We start from the raw sequence: 20,858 nt of genomic DNA on the forward strand, positions 1-20,858 counted from the left end.
AAAATAGCTGTTGAAAGATAACAGATGCACAAACAGGCAAAGTTGAACCTTCTGTCTTCCTGGCAAAAATGGCACAAACACTGAGTTGCTAGCTCAAATTCCTGTGTTTGCTGGAATTATGATTGAGGCACTACCCTTGTAGTGGCCATATCAAGTTTTAATGATTGGTTGGATGTTGGGCGGTAAGTTGATACAGATGTACATTGACCTGTTAAGCAGATAGTTTGCTTATGTGTAACATTTCATAGTCCTTTATCATTTTACACATTTTTCTATTTTACATTTAAATACAACTGTTGAACTGGTATTTCAAAATGCAATGTGTATTATTTAATGGTCTTGGGTTAAGAAAAAAACTAAATAAACTGCCAAGATTTCCAGCATGCCAGACTTTAAAATATATTCAGCTATTAGGATCTGATTTTTTTTTTTTAAAAAAAGAACAATCTGAAATTGTTTCTTCTTAGAAGAAAAATCTCTTATAGCTTGATCCTATGTATCTGTAAAGACTAAACACACTCTTTAAATATTAATTTATACTTCTAAAAATGTTAATGAATCAACCTAATCTTTTGCCGTTGTAGGTGTAATGCCAAATGCGTTTATTATAACAACAGTTTCCCTCATTAAAAAGTTGTAGTTCTTGAATAAGTAGTACTACTGGCAGTACACATGTGCAGGAACATTATGAAATACTAAAGGTTGCCACGGTCAGGGTTTACTGAAAAAGAGTTTGGAAAGAATATGGACTTTGTGTTGAATGTTTTTGCCTTTTCTGTATCTTTGGTACGATATGCAGATGTATCCGTGTTAACTAGACAGTCTTTGTCCTCTGTAACCAACAGAACAGTATTTCAAGTCAGCTGCAATGACCCTAAGTGAGAGGTTCACTGCTTATCAGAAGTCTCCTGAAGAACATAGCACCCGGCAAAAGAGTCCTGAAATACACAGGTGTGTTACTGCATATCTCTTGTTCTTATTTGCCTAGATGAAATGGGTGAAATAGCCACTCTCCAAATAATACATAACCAGTATTAAGTATCCCACAACATGAAACAGAAATGGAGCAGAGGCTCCTCCTGAAAGTGTAATGGCATGTATGATGCATGATTTGTTGCTAAAGTATGTTAATAGAAAATGTTGCATAGATGTCTTAGCTTATGCTTTTGAAATGTTTGTTTTTTCATTCACTTGAAATGGTACTTTGGTGAGTTGCCTCCTTTCTGGATTAAGAAAAGAGACTAAGGATTATTTTTAAGATTCTCTATGTATGCAAAAGTTTAATTATATTGTGATGTAATTATTGAAAGGAAGAAAGGATATAGTAATATTAGAATTGCAAGTTTCAAATTTTTCTAGTGGAAAAGTGTGGATTGATTTTAAGAGTGAACTTTTATGGGAAAGGGCATTGTTTTCACGAAGGAACACATTGTATTAACTGGAGCAACAAAATAACAGACAAGACTGGTGGCCTATAGTACTGTAGTACTTACCATATGTAATTACCATTGAGCCTTAGTGTCTGGTAAGGCTTGTGCCTGAATCAGTTTGAACGGAAATGATTTGTAATTTTCAGTGGTCCATTTCGTATAATTTCTGAAAACAGAATGGGGAAGAATGGGGAACCAAAAAGCTGACCAAAACGGATTAAGGGAGTCAGATTTTATCGGTTACTAGAGAGGATGGAATTAACTCCCTCCCCAATGACATCAGAACAGCCCCCTCACTCTTAAGCTTTAGGAAAATTTTTAAGACCTGGCTATTTAAACAAGCCTTTGTGGATTAATATGATCCATAATTATGACGAAACCTGTATAAGAATGGCAAAAGCAATTGGTTTAACATTTATAAAGCTCAGCTGGTGCTAGACCTTTGATATGTTTTAATCATCTGGAAGATTATTTATAATTGATATGTATATATGTGTGTATTTACGTTTTTATAATATTGTGTTTTACTGTTATTGTCTGAATCTGGGATTGAATTATTGCCATAGATTGTACACCACCTTGAGTACCCCTTCGGGGGTGAGAAGGACAAGGTATAAGTATAGTAAATAAATAAATAAAATCTGCAATATACCTGAGGCAGGGGTCTGCTGCGGGGTTCCTGCAGAAGATGGGATGATTGCAGTGTCTTTTTCTCTTCCCCCGGAAGAAGCAGCGTCCGTCTATTTCTTTTTGTAAGGGGCCTAGCTGGGAACTCGCTTTCCCAGCAGCACTTGCCTGGAGCGGACATTGAAATGTCTCATGAGTTCCTCTCGGAGCATGATGAGAGTTAAAGTTTTTCTCTCTCTGTGTTTCTCAGCCAATAAAAAGCCTGGTTGTGTCCATGTTCTGATTAGCTGATAATTGATACAACCGGCAACTACAGTTCCCAGAACCATCTCTTGTGGCTTGTCTTATTCTAAAAAATGTTATGGTAAAAACTTACAATTCTAAAAAATCAGTAGATTGGTGAATTGTTTTGAAACTTGGCAGGCTTGCAATTGTAAATGGGGTCTAAAACTGAGGTAGATTTCATGCAGAAAGGCCTTAAAATATGTGAGGATTGAGCCTTTAAAGGTTCCCATTGTAGCCAATGGCCCAAATCTTTGCCAAATGAAAACGCAGCACCCCTCTTGATTCAAGTAACTTCCTGGTAAACTGAATAATGGGTTAGCTGAAAGTGGACCCCAAAACTGCATGCCTTTTGACCAAATTGAACACCTCTAGTATCTAGATGCTAAAGATGCTAATATTACATAAATGCATGAGTGACCTTTGGAGAAGTACTCAGACAGTCCAGCTGATAAAGCAATTTTTCTAGAAATTTATGAAGTTAAATTACTGATGGACAAGTTAAGTCAGATGCTGATAAAAAGAGAATGGTGTTGGATTTTTGGAGAAATTAAGGTGTATACTGTTGAAGAGTCCAGCCAGAAGGTTGAGGACTTGGAAAATGTGGAATTATAAGCGCTAACAACAATTTCTGAAACTGAAAAGGATTGGAAAGACATTGTGCTCTCACAAATGAATAATGAAAGTTCATACTGAAATTTGGAAATAATCTGGCAAAACCTGCTGGGATCAAGAGATAAAATACTGGAGAGAAAAATGTGGTTTTGAAGGAGTTTGTTCAAAATAAAGTTTTTTAATGTATCTGACAAGATGGTGATCTTGGAGATCAGAGGAATTGTAACAGGAAAAAGGATCTCAAAGTAGGATTCAGGAAGCAGAAAAGACGTAGAGGTGCCCAAGATCAAGATTAATAGTGTTTGTGGGATAATGTATTCATTACTTAATTTGGATGATCTGTGTCCAGTTTTTATGATGATTGAGAAAAACCCCACAGATAATAAATATAAATAGAAAGGGTTGGTCTCATTTTTTTTTTTTGAGATAACATGTCTGTTACTTTGCTGTCAGATTTTGGATGTGGGATTTGTCAAAGAAATGTTTATATAAGGATGCCACTTCATTTTATTAAAAATAATGCAAAAAATGTGGTCAGATATATGCATATATATCTGAATATCCTTCATCTTATAATTTTGTAAGTCTTTTGCAATTTTTTTTCTAAATCATGTATTTTGTAGTTTTGAACTGCTCTTTGGTAAAGTTAATTGAATATAAAGTGTTGATGTTTTTATTTGTATGTATATGTTTGAATGTTTTGGAGGTTTATTTTTCAAATGTGTTCAGTTTTAGATCACACAGTGGCACTTCTTCTTTTGTGCTTTCAGTTTTCCACTTGACAGAGATGAATGTTGGCAGCCATAATGATTACTTTTAAAAATCTTGCATTTAGGAGGATTGACATCTCGCCAAGTGCCCTGAGGAAGCATACCCGTTTAGCGGGAGAAGAGCGAGCCTTTAAAGAAGAAACTCAGAAAGTAGGTTTTGAATTGCCATTCTTGTTTTATGTTCAGTTCAAAACATCCAGCTCAATCTAAATCATAAACCTTTTCCCAAAGGCATCTATCATAAACTTGTTTTTACATTTTTGAACCTGAAGTGGTTTTGTGCCTGATCCAGTGGATCAGTTTTGTGTAATGTGTTTTTAATCACTTTGTCTCAAAAAGATAATAGTACTCATTGTGAAGAGAATAGAAGGCACAAAAATGAACACCCCCCATGGAACAAATGAATTAATTCTTTTGACTGTGCCAGTAATAAATAAAGTACAGGCATATCTAGGTTAACAATTCCACTGACAAAAAAACTCCTTTTTAATGCATGCTCAACCCTCCTTTCCCTTATTGTTTCTCTAGCTATAAGGTTTTCAATAGTGTATTTGCAATAATTTGCATTGGGAGTATAGTGTAGGTTGCAGCAGTGCGTTTGCAGTACACAGTGCAAGGAAGCTTCAGTTGGGAAAACACGGGACTTGACTTTAGTTGTGTGTGCTTGCCTACCACAGGGAGAATAAATAGCAGTTCTCTCCAGAATTGTTTAATAAGCATGCATAAAATGCAAACGAACAGATAATTCTACCTTTTCAGCATCAGCAAGACTATTAAAAAAATAAACCATAGACTTATACTTTTGACCACCCAAACAGAAGTCGTGAGAAAAGTGGAGGCTGGAAAAAGGAAGTCGTCTGAAAGCATTATGGAGGAAACTTTCAATTGTACTTTTTTAATTATTATTATGCAAGGCTTATCTGACTTGGTTATGTCATTTCATGTGCTGATATTAGGAGTTCTGGGAAAAGAAGTTTGTATGTTGAATTGCTCTTCGTTTTTGTGGTGTCAGAACCTATTCTCATTCTCCTCACATTGTGATTGCCTCTAGTACCAAAGTTTCTTCTAAAGACATAATGCCCAGGAATACATCTACTTTGTTAACTGAAGTATACCTGTATATTGGAGGGCTGCTTACAGGACTAAACCCAACATTATTTGAGAGATTTACATTATCACAACAGGAGTTTCCTTTTCCTTCCTCCTTTAGCACATCCCCCAAAACTGATCCAGAGAAAACAGACAACAGCATAAGTACATGGGGTGTAGAACTGTCAGCAGTCTGTTCTAGGAAAATAACACAATTGAATACAATTCAGTTCTCTTTTATTTTTACAGAAGCAACCTCTTAGTTGGATTTGTAACATCACTCAAGGAAGTTACTTTTCTGTTTAAGGGAGCAACCTGCTAAACCACCAAGAAAAAGTACTGTTGCTGAAAAGAGTATATTTTATTTGGTTAGAGGAGTTTACATAATAAAACAAAAAGCTTGAATAAAGTGAAATGTTGTTAGCATGTACTGAAAACCTAGACTTGTTGTGCATGCTTCACTTCGAAGGGCAAGGTAGTCCAGGGGTATGACACAAATAGACCCAATGTTCTTCTCTGCATGGCTGTAGATGATCAGAGAAGCATACAGACTGCCAGATTCTTACTGCCTCTCTTAGGGATTTGATGAAATTGAATACCGAAAGATGAGACACTTTCTCAGATAACCCAGTGCTGAGTTATTCAAGGTCTTGTATGCCAATACCAATATCTCACAGCTGGCCCCATGGCAGTATGACATCTTTCAGAATTCTGTGCCTTTTTTTTTCTTAGAAGGATGTCCTACTGTTACAATGGGGCTCAGGTATAGGAAAGTATATGCAGAATTGAGAACTAAATGGTAGGTCTCTTTATTTCTTTGGGGGTTTTGGTACTTAAAATGCATTGAAATCTTTCTGATATAGGGAGATAAAAAATTAAAGTGTGATGCTGCAGATCTTCGACATGACATCGATCGTCGAAGAAAAGAAAGAAGTAAAGAACGAGGTGACTCTAAAGGCTCCAGGGAATCCAGTGGATCAAGGAAGCAGGAGAAAATGCCAAAGGATTACAAAGATTTTAAACCTTACAAAGATGACAGGTAAAAAGTTTAACCCATACAAGTAGTCTTTTAGCTTCTAATTAGATATTTGTAATTATAAGCTTAATTGCTTTCACTTTTCTTTGTACAATCGAACATCTAAATTTAAACAATTAAAATTATTTGTTTTACAGCAAAAATGTATTTGTCTTTTACACGGCTTATGGTGGATGAGGACAAAAACTTTGGAATAGCAAGCTAACACTGAAAAAATGACAAATTAATCTGTCCTATTATCCAGGCTACATCAGGAGGTTGGACTTCAATGCAGTACATTTCTGTAAACAGTTTGTGTAAGAACTTTGGTTCGTTATGCTTGATTCCGCACTTTTTCAACTCATGACACCCAGAGGATGAAAGTTATATTGAAGTTTAGGCTTAATGTGGGCATGGGGTGGCTTAGCAAGAAATTGTTATTGTTTCTCAAGAAAAAAAGATAGTGGGCTTAAAGAAACAAATTAGTCTATAAAAGGAGTGTATTCAATGTGTACTTACAGCAGTGATAAGAGCTACTTGATGTATATCTGCATTTTTCGATTTATATTGATATTTCAATATGATTAAATAAATGCCATTGTATTTGCTATGGGAATTTGAAGGTTTTATATGTTATGTTTCTGCTCTTTTTCTTTTTAAAACATGGATTAATTGCACTTTGCATTTACTTTTTTATACTGATATAGACTCAGCTATCAGGTTGCTGACTAGTTCTGCACTTTGTTTCTCTGTAATGAAACAGCAAAACCAATATTAACTTCTTAGTAATACATTAAAAAAAATAGTTTCTCATTAGAAAGTTTATCTTACTTATTCTCTGTTGACACAAAACGCATGTATATATATTAAATCAAAATTTACTGACAAATCAGCTAAGCTTAGCAATATTTGGTGTCAATAAACCATTAGTTCTTAAAAAGTTAAAACACCGATGGAAGCTTAATGGTATAATTGAACTCCATATTAGCTTCAGACAAGAAGAGACAATATCATCTAAGGGTACAACAAACCCCCTTGTGTGTAGGCTGCAACAGCAAACAGTATGGTTTCTTATTTTTCAGTAAACAAAAAAGAGAGCAAGACCGTTCTAGATCTTCCTCAACTTCCTCCCCATCTTCCTCCTCATCCAGTTCCCGAGAAGAAAAGGACAGCAAGAAGGAAAGAGATGAAGAGTTTAAACCACATCATGATCAGAAGGAATACCCAGGCTTTACCGGTGTTGGAAGACCAAGAGGCACCTTTGTGAGTTTCCTGATCTTAAAAAAAAAGATTAGTAATTAAATTATGGTTGTTTTAAAAGTTACAAAAAATGCAGAGTTCAAATACACTTATAGAATAATTTGTTCACAGTTTAGAACTTAAATGAAATTTCTGATCTTTAAGTAACAAATCACATAATTTGTTTTGTGTTTCCCTTCTTGAAGTTAGTGTTTAGTTTTTATTAGCTTATTTTTTCTTTTTGAAGTTTAAAGTTCATTGGCATGTAAGCTTGTAGCTAGGTCTATTACGTGAAATTGTTACGACAACCAGATGTAAACAACTGAAAACTGTTACTTTACAGTTCAATCCTATTGAATTCAGTGAAGTGTATTTTCAAGTAACTGCGCATAGGATTATATCACATTGGTTTTGAGTTACAGTTAATTGCATTTATGTAGTTGCATGGTTATCAATATGACCAAGGCTCATTTCAGCTACAGGTTGTGTAACATTACATGCAAGTTCATCAAAATTACATGCACCCAGTCCAACCATCACAAGCAGGGAACTGGTTCTATGTATCATAGTCATTGTTAAATAAGCCCAGAAATTGTAGATGCCCAGATCTAGTGGCCCTAAAATTACAAGACAGGTTTTTGCTTATTGGCTTGTTGGTTACTTGTGTGTGTTTTCATCAGTTAGAATAGAATATCTTACTAAAAGGGTCTGGGCTAGGATAATGTGCTGTTTTAACAAGATACAGCAAATCAGTTAGTGGCAGTTGTATGTTTTGATGGCTTGAGGCATAAGGTCAAATGGAACCCCTTCTCCTAAACTTTCTACAGTCAGCTGCCTGTCCACCTAATAATAGTTGCTTAAGTCATTGATTTGAATGTTTCTCCAATGCTACCTCACATACTTCTTGAACAATTATATACAACTGTTCAGTACAATATTAATTTATATATCAGCAGAGTATGGTGACTCTTTTCTGACTTGTCTCTCTTACATAACTCTTATGCCATATTGGTCTGGCTGCACCCATATGAGCTCAGTCTCACTCAGCTTGTTTCTTTATATATTAATCCAATGAGAAACAGAATCCAAAAATCCAGAATCTGAAACAAGAACTGATACTACTGTTCAGTGTTGGGCAGCATTTTCTTTTGAGGAAACACTGGTATGCATATTCATGTTTAATTGCAGGTTATTCATTTTCTGTGAGTGTGCAAGGCCATTGTGTCATTTTCTTGAGACTTAAGTATGGGTTTAACAATCATGTTTTTGATGAGACTTTGTATTATTGTTAAAATGACTCTCAAAAGAGAAGTGTACTGTTTTATTTACTGTGTTCCCTCACTATTATGCGGTTCACTTTTTGCGGTTTCGCTGTTTCGCGGTTTTTCAATAAACTCTAAAAGACGATTATAAATCACTAGCTTTGCCCGGCCATGCGTTGCTGTGGTTTATGGGAATCATTTGTTGGCCAGGTGGAATAGCAGTGAATAGCCTTGCAGCTTCCAAGCCTGGCCGTTTTGTGAAGTAGCTGGAGTAGCACCCTTAATGAAAGAGCCAATTTGAAGTCTAGGTAATTCCTTAGTAGGGGAATCCTTGTTTGACCAGGTTGAACTGCACGGAATAGTCTTGCAGTTTAAAAGCCTGACCACTTTCTACATAGGGCACCCTTTGTAGGCCTGGTTGTATGGGACAGAGTAGTCTCGTGGCTTTAGAGCTTGGAGGTTTTTTAGTTTGCGGAATCCTTGTTTGGCTAGTTTGAATAGCAATTAATAGTTTCAGTATGGCAGGTATGAATGCTGCAATTAGCCACCTGGATTAGCATTTAATGGCCTTGCAGCTTTAAAGCCTGTTTGCTTCCTGCCTGGGAGAATCCTTTGTTGGGAAGTGTTAGCTGGCCCTGATTGTTTCCTTTGTGGAATTCCCAAATTGCCTGGTTTCTGAGTGTTGCTGTTTATTTATTGTCCTGGTTTTAAAGATTATATTGTTCTGTATTATTATACCACAGTAATTATTTCATATTACAGTAGAGTTTTACTTATCCAACATTCGCTTATCCAATGTACTGGATTATCAAATGTAGTCGGTCTTTAACCCAGTTGAAAAGAGATATTGTGGGTTATTCTGCCTTGATATTCTGGGTTATATGGCTATGTTGTATATAACCCAGAATATGAAGGCAGATAATCCACATTATCTGGTTTGAACTGGATTATATGGCAGTGTGGACTCAGATAACCCAGATGAAGGCAGATATTGTGGGTTATTCTGCTTTGATATTATGGGTTATATGGCTGTGTGGAAGAGTAGTGAGGGCTCCCATGACCAACTGAACATATTGCAGGCATTTAGGGGAATTGATTTTGGTTTTGGGACATGTAGTTCACTTGCGGGAAAAAGAATTGAATCCAACTGAGGTAAGATGTGGAACAAACCTGGCACACATACAGACCCAGCATAGCCAACCGTGCATAGAGGTCTGGTTTGGGGGTGACTGACCTCGGATCTGGGAGTTATTGTTTACCCTTATGCAGAGAACCCTGAACCCAGCCAAGGACGGATGTGCAGCAAACTTGGGCCAAAGACCCAACATGGCCAGGGAATACTGGCAGGGTTTGGGGGGGTGATTGCCCTGGAAATCTGGGAGTTGTAGGTCACTTTTACCCAGGCAGTACTGAACCAAGCACCATAGGGTTCCCAAGATAGTAGTAAATCCAAAAAAGCGCCGCCTTTGTGGTGGGGGCTTTGGAGGCTTTCCTGAGGGAGGGCTTTTGTGAGAGGGTACCTTGCCCGCAGAAAAGCAGAGTTGTCTCCCTTTCCCCACCTCCCTTGTTCAGCCGAGTGGGGGTCCTTTTGTGTTAGGGAAGGAGAAGCAGCAGAAGCGGCTCTTCCTTCCTCTCGCCCCTGAGTCGAAGGAGGCTGCGTCTTCCTCGCTTCCGGGGGAAGAACTTCAACTTTGGGAGGCTTTCCTGAGGGAGGGCTTTTGTGAGAGGGTGCCTTGGCTACAGAAAAGCGGAGTCCCCCTTTCCCCATATCCCTTCTTCAGCTGAGTGGGGATCCTTTTCTGTGGAAGGAAGGGTGAAGAAATGCGGGGGGGGGGGGGGGAACGGTAAGGCCCGTTCAGGATGTCGCCGCTGTTTCTCCCTTCTCTGTTTCCTGGCACTGTGTTATGGGGATGGTGGGGAAGGTGGCTTGCGCGACAGGGAATGGTTCATGTGCAAGTGGCAGTTGTGTGTGTGTGGGGGGGGGGTGGTGGAGTGTGCGAGGGCCTCACGCGGAGTAGTGGTTGGTGTAGGTGCACATCCTTTTTTCTCAGTTTTGGGGTTTTTTGGGGAAGTTTAAGTTATTGATGTGTCATTTTGTTGTACGAACCTTGGGGCAAGGTTTTTGGATGGTGCCGTCAAGTTTCGTGTTTCTGGGATTTATAGTTTTGTTGCTACCTTCACGGTGGCCAGTTTTTTTCTCCTTTATATATATAGATAAAAAATTACAATTTACAGCCTGAGGAAGGGGAAGCCAAAGGGGGAGGAAAAGAGCCCAAGTGGCAACAGGAGGAGGAGGAGATGATTTATCAACACGATTGGTTGATAAAGACTTAAAATAGTGTATAGCTACTAAAATAATGTATAAATATTAAAATTAAATATAGTGTCCCTACTTTGCGGATTTTCACTTATTGCGGGTGGTCTTGGAGCCTAACCTCCGTGATAAGTGAAGGAACACTGTATAACATTTAAAAAAAGGATTACTCGGGTAACTTAGTTAGAACCACAGATGTTGGTGGCAGAGAGAAGATAAAAAGGACAAAAAACTGGTGGTGATGGGCATACACAGTTTTCAAGTCACTCCTCCTTGCTTCAGGAACTCTTGTGAAACTAGGCAGTTATGGGGTAGAAATTTGGAGATGGCCACCTCATCATCACATTGCAGCTGCTGCTGTTTTCCGTAAGCACAACTGGAAAAATTACAAAACTGCTTGTAAGATCCCCCTAAAAAAAAGAACTTATGATTGTAATAAATACTCGTTTGCTTTTTGCACCCCAAAATGAAACCCAAATTTCATAAAATTGGATAAAATATGTACATAAAATACATTTATTGAAGGGGGAGCACCTACAAATTTAAGGGCTAAATCCAGTTGTTAATCCCAAACTAGATTGTGTGTATTATGTTCTCTCAAAGTCACCTATTGACTTGCAATAGGCTCCTTTCTGTGTAATAAAGACTACAGTCAATATTCATTGGTGGTCTCCCATCCAAGCACATACTAGGGCTCATCCTGCTTAATCTCCAAGATTCAATGGGAACTGGTGCCTTTTGGGTAGACTACATGGATTTAATTAATGGAAACTTGGTCAGTTCAATAGTAAATTTCATTGACACAGTGATTTGTAGTAGTTGAGACCAAGAATTAGATTTTGGTTTAAAAGCTGTCTTTCAAGTTACCCAGTTTAACAAAAAACAAACAAACAAACTACCTCATACTGAAATATGGATTTCTCAGGAGCTCTACTGAAGTTTCGGTTTAGATAATTTGAACAGACTTATGTCTGTATTCTCATGTGCAGATTGTGTATAGTATTTTTGTTTTTTAATTTGAGCGTATAACAGTATTTGCTTCAGAAATCTCTTCTAATTCATTCATAGTTTCCATGGGCCATGTGTCAGGGGTACTTTAATTATGCTTTTTCTGCCTGACCGGAGGTTGGACTGGATGGCCCATGTGATCTCTTATTATGATTCTTTTATTCTAATAGCAGTTGCTCTGCACCATCTTGCCTCACCTCTTCAGTGCTCCCTTGTGCAGTGTTAGAGTTTTACATGTAATTTGGTGATTTTGAGTGAATATACAGGATTTTTTTTGTACAAGCATTATTGGGTCACTTAGCAGTTCTTGTTTTGAGAGAGCCTATCTATATGTTTGAAAGTAAATGAGATAGTTTAAAATGAAAGGCACCTATACATTGTACTGTGTTATGCCAGCAATTTGAAATATGTTTTAAGGTTGTATCTGACATAGTACTTCAATTACCACTTGACTGATAATATTTTTCTCATTAAATTTTTTGCAGATATGTGTTTAAATATTCTAACCATACTAGGCTATTTCAACGTTTCTTCTTTTCTTTGAATGTTCTAGACCACCAGATGCATAATTATTACATAAACATTACATCTGCAAAGCATTAACTCCTAAACATATACGCTTTACCTCTCTGTTGACCCAATATAGGCTTTTTAGCCTACATTTTTAAAGGTGAATAAGATATCAGCAAACGTCATTAGGTTAGTTCTGTCAGTGATACCCTCTCTGAACAAATTCTGTTCAGAATCCTTCTGAGGGAAATAGGGGAAATGATTTTTGCTGTCTTCCCATATGACTGATTGCCTTCTCCCCTGTTGAACCAGAATAAATTAACTTGGTGAAAACCTCTTTCTGATGGGGAAGCCTCTTTGTGCATCCACACTGTAGCAGTAATGAAGGTTGATACGTTAACTGCCATGATGCAATGCTATGGAATCATGGGAGTTGTAGTTTGGTGAAATAGCACATTTTGTTAGAGAAAACCAAAGACCTTGGAAAACTGCAATTCTTGTGATTTCATAACATTGAAGCATGGCAGTTAAAGTGGCCTCAAACTGCAATAATTCTACCATTTAGCACATCCTCAATCTGCTGAAGCTTTTTTCTTGGTTCAGCCCATTTTTGTCCTGTGGATTACTAGAAAGCAGTTATCTATCAATATCAAACTTTTTGGAAGTATGTGTCTTGGGAATACCAACTCCTGCCTCTCATATATAAATGCTCTTTTGCTTATTTTGGCTGTACATTTTGGCACATTGATTTTTAGGCCACTTGGTTCTTGTGCAGTGTTAGCTGAAAAATTACAACAAAGCATTTTAGTTAATGCACTAGGAATTTATAATTTGCTTTCAATACATATTGTATTAAATACGTAAATGCTTTGGTTAATCAGTTTCGAATTAGGGGCAGAGGAAGAGCCAGAGGCGTGTTTGCTGGAACAAATACTGGTCCCAGTAACTCAAACCCTACTTTTCAAAAGAGACCGAAGGAGGAGGAATGGGATCCTGAATATACCCCAAAAAGCAAGAAATACTTCTTGGTGGGTGCCATATTGTTCTGCATGCATCTTTTCTCAAACTTTTTTTATTTTTAGAAGCACATTCTATAAAGGCAATATCAAAAGTTATTATTATCATTTGATGCATTTTAGTAGAATTTTATATACAGTACCAGCTATTGTTCTTGTTTCTTTATCTGTCTGCACAAACTGTTACAAAACTACTTGCTAGAAAAGAAAGCTGTTTTGCACAACCTTTAAGCTTATTAGTTGAGAAGAACAGATTAAAAAGGCACATATTCAGTGTGGCACTGTCACACATGTCACAGAATTTTGGCAAAGGTTTTTGGATGCTCACTGTGGTTGGAGCAGAAGGAACGCTCCTATGCTTAATCTGGATTAAATTGTTCTGATACTCCAATATTGGATACACCACTTATTTTATACAGGCTACAGCATGTAGTCAAAAATAGTTTCTTTCCCAGCAAAAATAATGTCTGATGTTGGAAAGTTTTGCATTTCTTCAAATATGTAGCAACAACTAGCTCTGTTGCTTTCAGTTCACGGTAGAAAAACTGTTCTGCTCCCACAAAATATGGGATATCTGCTTGAATACTGCAGTGCATTTTTTCAAATTAAAGTAACTGCCATTATTTAGAAGCAGCTAAATTTAACGATGGGAGATTGCAGATCTCTTTAATTCCCCCACCTCTACAGTTTTCACTTTTTTTTTTCCGTGTCAGGAGCAACCTGAGTCGCTAATACCATTGTTGCAAGAGATTGGTCAGACATCCTTTTGAAATTGTCCTGAGCCTTCCCACACACTCCCCCTGGCAAAAAAAAAACCCAAAATGGCCCTGAGAAAACATGAGCAGCCCAAAAACATGGATTATTGAAAAGGTTAGGTAGAGAGGCATTACTATGTGTTATTCTTCCTTGCTTGTGCCTTTATTCCTTACCAAGCTGTAGACTTTTGGGGAGAGGAAGTACCACACACAATAATCCCTCCCTCTTGAAAAAGCGTTACAACCTTCCCACACATTTCCTGTCCATGTTGAACATGCTACCCTGGATCAGATGGTGGGTAAGTCATCCATTCACATAAGACCTCTTCAACCTGTGGTCCCCTGGATGTTTTGGACTTCAGCTCCCAGAATTCCTGACCATTCACCAAGCTAGCTAGGGCTCCTGCGAGTTGGAGGCCCAATCACCTGGAGGGCTGTACGTTGAAAAGGCCTGATTCACACTGACAAAATAAAAGCCTGCACCCAAAGACACCATGGTGGGTCTCTATCCATGATGAGCCCAGTATTTTGAATCCAATTTAGGCCTTCCTCTTTTCTCAGTGCATGCCATATTAACAAAGTCAGCTACATTTTATTTGTAACTAGATATTCTGATTACTCATGTGGCAGATTTCTAAACCAAAATTTATGTAGGTAAAGGGTAGGCAACAATATGTTGGAAGTATGAAATGTTTCTATGAAATGTATCAACCTTGCCCTCACCCATGCTATTTCATCTCAGTCTCCCCCCCTCCCCCGAAATGCCACTAAATATTTTGTAGCCACTGATCATGTTCAGTTCTGATTGGATAATAGTTTTGCTTTGCTATGTTTTTGAACTTCCAAAATATTTTCCCAAGTTTTGAATTTCCTTCTTGTTCACGGATGGTGTCTTTTGGCTATGTAAACAATGTTACTCTCGCATATATGTTAAAAACAAAGGGAATTATATAAAAATATATTTTCTTTCTTCTGATTTTTTTCTGTGGCAAAATATGCCAAGTAGGTTTACATTTTAAAAAGCAAATTACTTAAAAACATTCAAGCTATTATTTACTTTTTTAAAATGCTTGCATAATGCCAATTTATCTTTGGATCAACCCCCAAATCACATTACTGTACAAGCTAATGATTTCTTCATAGCATATTAAAATGGGAAGAAGACAAGTCAATTTTTAAACTATGTATTCTGTATCTGGCCACCATCTCAAATTGGAAAGCTCTAGATATTCAAGCTTTAGATATTCCCATTAGGCTCATCAAGAACTCAGATGGCCTTCCAGTGAGCTCCAGAGGAGAAGAAGAAACATATTTTAAAAACCTCTATTTCTGATAATATAAAGCCTGGACTTCTCAGCTATCTCCCTGTTCAGGCAAAGCCCTAGATTCCTTGACAGTGGAAAATAAAAGTAGAGGAAAAACTATAGTGTTTTTCTATAAACAGACTTGGAAATAATAATCACAGAAAAATGTGTTAGTATTCTTCAGACTCTTCATATTTTTGTTTAATCTATATTTAGCACGATGACAGAGATGATGGTGTAGATTACTGGGCCAAAAGAGGAAGAGGCCGTGGCATCTTCCAGCGTGGCAGAGGAAGATTCAACTTCAAAAAATCAGGTAGCAGTCCAAAGTGGACTCATGACAAATACCAAGGGGATGGGCTTGTGGAAGAGGAAGAAGAAACAATGGAAAGTGAAGACAAAGACAGACGCAAAGAAGAAAAGGTAGGCACTTTTGATTTATAGATTATTCACTTTCCTTCACTATAGTTAGTTGAATTCTAAAAGATTTAAAATACCATAGCATAATGATGCAAATATTTACATTTTCTTTTACTCAGGAATAAAACATTGAAGATCGTTCCAGCTGTAAAAGCCTTTTGCGCCCCCTACACAGCATTTTTAATATGACTTGTCGTCAATTGAATGTAAGCATTTTACTTAAATTTTACCGTTGGAAACTAGTTTAGTTTAGTTTTTGTTTTTGTTTTAATACTTTCCCAGTCTCATAAAGTTATTGTTGATTATACAAAAGCAAGTAGAAAAAGTACAATACTATTCGTCATGATCAACTTTTACAAATGCTCATTGTTATAAGCAGTGCAATTTTGCTTTGTCCAAAAGATATGGTCAAATCCCTGAGAGTTGTATTTCATTGCCCCTTCTACAGCTGTGTTTGATTCTGAAGTAACTGTAGGTCTGCATATCTTTATCTTGAGGCAGCATTTTAAAATAAACCTGTACTAAATCCCAATCCTTTTGCTGAAGTTAGTAATTTCCAGAAGTTTTTCTTTGTATGACTCATGTTTAAATTGTACATTTAATTTGATCTGATGGGGCTGGAGGCTAATTTTCTTTTATGCAACCACCTAATTAATTGTGTCAATGTGTAAACAGCACTGCAAGAATAACTTTGCAATCTGTTTCCCCAAATTTACTAGTGATCAGGTTTGAAAATTGGAGTACTTTGCTACCTTTATATCCCACTTTCTGCAGAATGTATGTAGGAGGGTATACAGATCAGTTTGGGGTTCTTATTAATTCTTTCATACATTCACATTTCTAGAATACGATGGGAGTTTTCTTCTGAACAGATCTAGATCTGACAAGTAGAGCTGTAGCTTAACAGGTGCTACGTTTCTCCGTCCACATACCCTTACTGCTAATGGGGGAATGCCTCAACTGTTTGTGCAACAGCACTAAAAGTAACTTGACTTTCTGCACACTATTTTCTTACAAGAAGACTTGTCCTACATTCCAAATCTTTAGGCGTACAACAAAGAGGTAAATTGTAGTGAAGTTATCTTTAACACAAGCATGTTTCAGTGTGTTTTTCTCTCTCTCGAGTTTCCATGCATAATAAACATAGTCTTATGTAAGATGCTAGATCCTATCCATTTATGACATTTAAACAACATGTTTAATGAACGTGAAATAACATTATTACTACAGGAACTGTTGGGGGAAGAGTCATTGACATCAAATGAAAGTATCAGCCAGAAAATTCGTGGCAATATTGATTCAATTACCTGTTGTACCAGTTCTTTCCCAGTTTGTAAAATAGTCTTTTCTGTAGGTTTTCTTCAGATAAATAACTTCACCAGTGGGATATCTCCATTGTGGTTTAGTTTTCAGTGGAATAAAGATGTGAAAATTCTAAAAGGACATGAGACTATTATTACAGCTATAAAGCATAGCACAAATACATTGTTTTAGTTGAATGCTTAAGTCGAAAGTTAAAAGATTCAGGAAAAAAACCTGATATTTCCTTCCATAATTAAAAAAAATGAAAGGGTTACGTGAACCAAAGTTAGATTCATGTGTTTGTTTTAAAAAGTGAAGACTTCTATTTTTACCAATCTTTCTCAAAGTACTTGTACTCTTCCTAAGCTAAATGCAGTTTCAAATGAATTCTTAGTATGCCCTTTTCTCATTTTTAATTTTGAAAGCCTGGGAAAAAGAGAGCCCTAGTTTACCTTGAATTAGACCCTTAGTCCTTTTGTCACACTAATGCCTAACCTGATTTTCAGCAAGCTTTCTGGTTATTAAAGAGAGCATCTTTCCTAGCCCCACATGAATATTAAAACATATAGCACAGAGCTGTGACACCACTCTCATTATCTTATTGATAGCTTGAAAGTACATGTATATTGCTATTCAGCAGTAATAATTGTACCATTTTGGCAGCAAAAATATGATACAAAAATATTGCAGGATGTTTTTATGCACACTAGGAGCCTCATCACTGTAACTGGTCATATATGATATTTAGGGAAATTGGTTGTGCTCCTACTTCTGTGCTAGAAGCCACAGTTTCTCTCCCCCCCCCCTCCCCAACCAGTCAATGGTCAGTTGAATTGATAGTTCTCACAGATTTTGGCTTCTTAATAAATTTTAAAGTGTCATTCTGAATATTTTTACTGAATTAGTTATAGCTCATTGAACTTTAGGTTTTTATTTGGCTACACATTTAGTAAGAATAAATTAGTGTTATTTGATTTAAAAAGCATTGCTTATTCACAATAAATATTTTATGAACTACCATGGGTTCATTTGTTGGCAGTCGTCACCATATTTTGTGGGATACTGAATTCCACAGTGTATTTTAATAATTTGTCTTTAATCCTATCAACTTTAATAAGTGGCACCAGGTCCTAATATGAGAAAAAAAGTGAAGACAGCTTATTTCTGTTGATTATTTCTACATCATCCCATTTATTTATTCCCCTCAATTAAACATCCCCAAGCATCCTAAGTCTTCCTCAAAGTTTCTCTAGTCTACTAAGTATTTAGTTTGCCACTTTCTTCACTTTTTCAGCTTTACAATATTCTTTGCAGATGCCATGTCCAAAATGTATAAGACATTCCTGCTCTATGAATTTGTGTGGGTCCTAATGGGATAGTCTCCACTGCTCACATTCTTCTTCCCGTACTTTGGGAAGATGGCAATTTGTTCTTTATTATCTATTCTGTAATACAGTGGTTCTCAACATGTGGGTCCCCAGATGTTTTGGCCTTCAACTCCCAGATATCCTAACAGCTGGTAAACTGGTTGGGATTTCTGGGAGTTGTAGGCCAAAACACCTGGGGTCCCACAGGTTGAGAACCACTGGTGTAACATGTTTTCAGAGTGATAGAGTAAGTTAATCAGTACCAGAAGACAGGTAGCCATTACCTCTATTCAATCCAACACAGAGAGAATCAAAGGGTAATGCCTGGTTCAATAAAGTCCATGTGAAAAAGGTCTTGGAGTCGTGGTGGATGAAAAGTTGAACATGAGCCAACAGTGTGATGCACCAGCTAAAAATGTCAATGGAATTTTGGGCTGCATCAAAAGGAGAACAGTGTTGATCAAGGGAAATCATGGTGCTCCTCTATTCTGCTTTGGTTTGATCTCACCTGGAATACTGCTTTCATTTCTGGGCACCACAATTTAAGAGAGATATTGACAAGCTGGAACGTGTCCAGAAGAGGGCGACTAAAATGATCAAAGGTCTGGAGACTATGCCTTATGAGGAGTGGCTTAAAGCTGGGTATATTTAGCCTACAGAAGAGAAGGGTAAGAGGAGACATGATCACACCATGTTTAAATATTTGAAAGGCTGTCATAAGAAAGGCTTGTTTTCTGCTTCCCTGGAGACTAGGACTCGGAGCAATGGGTTCAAATTACAGGAAAGGAGATTCCACCTGAACATTAGGAAGAACTTCCTGACTGTAAGAGCTGTTCAACAGTGGACCTCTCTGACTCGGAGTCTGGTGGAAACTCGTACTTAGAGGCTTTTAATCAGAAATCTGTCAGGGGTGCTTTGATTGCGCTTTTCCTGCATGGCAGGTAGTTGGACTCGATGGCCCATGTGGTCTCTTCCAACTCTGATTCTATGATTCTCAAATCCTTGGATCATAAGAGGACAGCAGCACAATTACATAATTGAGAAGAGAACAAAAGGATTTAATCAATAGAACTTTTAAGATGTGTTTTTTAAGACCAGCATTGGGAATTGTGCGACTCAAATGTTGATCTTCAGGCGACACAAGATTCAGAGGGCCCACAATTCATGTGCTTTACACTGAAGAGATTAGTTTTTATTTGGGGATGGAGAGGAGAAGATCTGCAGATGGTGAAATTTAGATTTGCCTTGCTTTGAAGTTCTTTTGTTGGAAGCTTGTGACCAGTGGGAATTGATATGGAAAACAAAAAGTTAATTGAAACAAAAAAATAACACTAACACAACATCTTTTTATGACCTAATGAAGCATTTTCACTCTGCTAATTTAAAGGCTCCTAAGATCATTTTAGTGTAACAAGTATTGTCTTTTTAGATACTGAAGTCTAATTTTGCTGCAGCCTGATGGAACTAGAATTGAAAACATCTCAATTCAACAAACCTTTTTAAAAACCAGACTGTATTTCAGAGGAGGGAATCGGCAAAACCATATTTTGAGTATTTCTTGCCTAAGAAAACTGGAATTTGTGAGGTTTCCATTAATTCAACAGGTGACTTGAAAGTTCATACACACACCTTGAGAAAATAAACATGTATAGAAGAAGCAAAGCCGAAGTGGAAAAGAGAGATGGTAAGACTGCAAGGGGACTGTAGAAAATCCCTTCACTGTAGTATTTTTAGGACTTGCCAACCAACCTTCTGTTTCTGTATCCATTTCTCTGACTTCTGCTCCTACAGTACTTAGGGGGCGGGGGATGACGGAGCTGTTGAAGCATATAATTGGCATACCTCAAGGCAATAAGGCACCCAAAGGGGAACAAATACCGAAATCCTACCTTGCAATCCCTTCAGTCAATTTGGGTTGTTTTTTTTTAATCTGCCTTATGATGAAACTTCAAAAGTTTCCATCAAGTTTTTTTTTTACACCTTTTCAATTGCCCTTAGAAAGGTAATGACCACTTCATGAACTGTAGAACTTGGGGTGGCTTTGGTCAACATCATCACCCCTTGCAGTTGTATCCCACAGCAGAGGAAATGAAGAGGTGGACTTGACCTGGACAACCACTGCCTCATCTATTGGTGCAAAACTCAACCGAGCCAATTGCCAAGGGCACAAGATGAAATGCAAGTCAACAGCAGAAGGCAGGGGAAGTCTGGGCTGTTAGAAAAAGTTGGCACGCCATACGAAACCCCAACTGTTGAAATAGAAGCTCAGGGAGGCAGTGGTGGGGTGATGGAGGAAAGAAAGCAGAGAAAGATGTGCATACAGAACCCAGGTGACCCCTCTTCCATCTTATTGTGGTTTCTATTTACTCCCAAATAAATGCACACAAGAAAGCCAGTGTGGTTTGAGCATTGAACTAAAACTCTGGAGCCCACATTCCTTCTCAGCCGTGGAAATTCAGTGAATAGGTATCTTGGGAAAGTCACACACTCTCAGCTACAGAAATCCCTTGATTATAGGGTCAAGTTGGAATCG

At 37.5% G+C, this 20,858-nt stretch overlaps 1 protein-coding gene across 5 annotated transcripts in view; it reads left to right on the top strand.

The window, feature by feature from the left end:
• Positions 1-17,096, top strand: part of bclaf1 (BCL2 associated transcription factor 1) — a 31,979-nt gene extending 14,883 nt beyond the window's left edge. For 2 of the 5 annotated variants that reach the window (XM_008114521.3, XM_003223286.4), the window contains exons 7-13: positions 846-951; positions 3,790-3,874; positions 5,677-5,852; positions 6,911-7,091; positions 13,043-13,189; positions 15,453-15,659; positions 15,776-17,096. In XM_008114521.3, coding sequence (XP_008112728.2) covers positions 846-951; positions 3,790-3,874; positions 5,677-5,852; positions 6,911-7,091; positions 13,043-13,189; positions 15,453-15,659; positions 15,776-15,781 — 908 coding nt within the window. In that variant the 3' untranslated portion in view covers positions 15,782-17,096. Of the gene's footprint in view, positions 1-845; positions 952-3,789; positions 3,875-5,676; positions 5,853-5,986; positions 6,146-6,910; positions 7,092-13,042; positions 13,190-15,452; positions 15,660-15,775 lie in introns of those variants that run through there. The other 3 variants (XM_008114522.3, XR_010002304.1, XR_010002305.1) reach the window with 3 other exon arrangements.
• The last annotated feature ends 3,762 nt before the right edge of the window (positions 17,097-20,858 follow it).

This window comes from Anolis carolinensis, chromosome 1 (assembly GCF_035594765.1).
Source record: "Anolis carolinensis isolate JA03-04 chromosome 1, rAnoCar3.1.pri, whole genome shotgun sequence".
NCBI classification, from domain to species: Eukaryota; Metazoa; Chordata; class Lepidosauria; order Squamata; family Dactyloidae; genus Anolis; species Anolis carolinensis.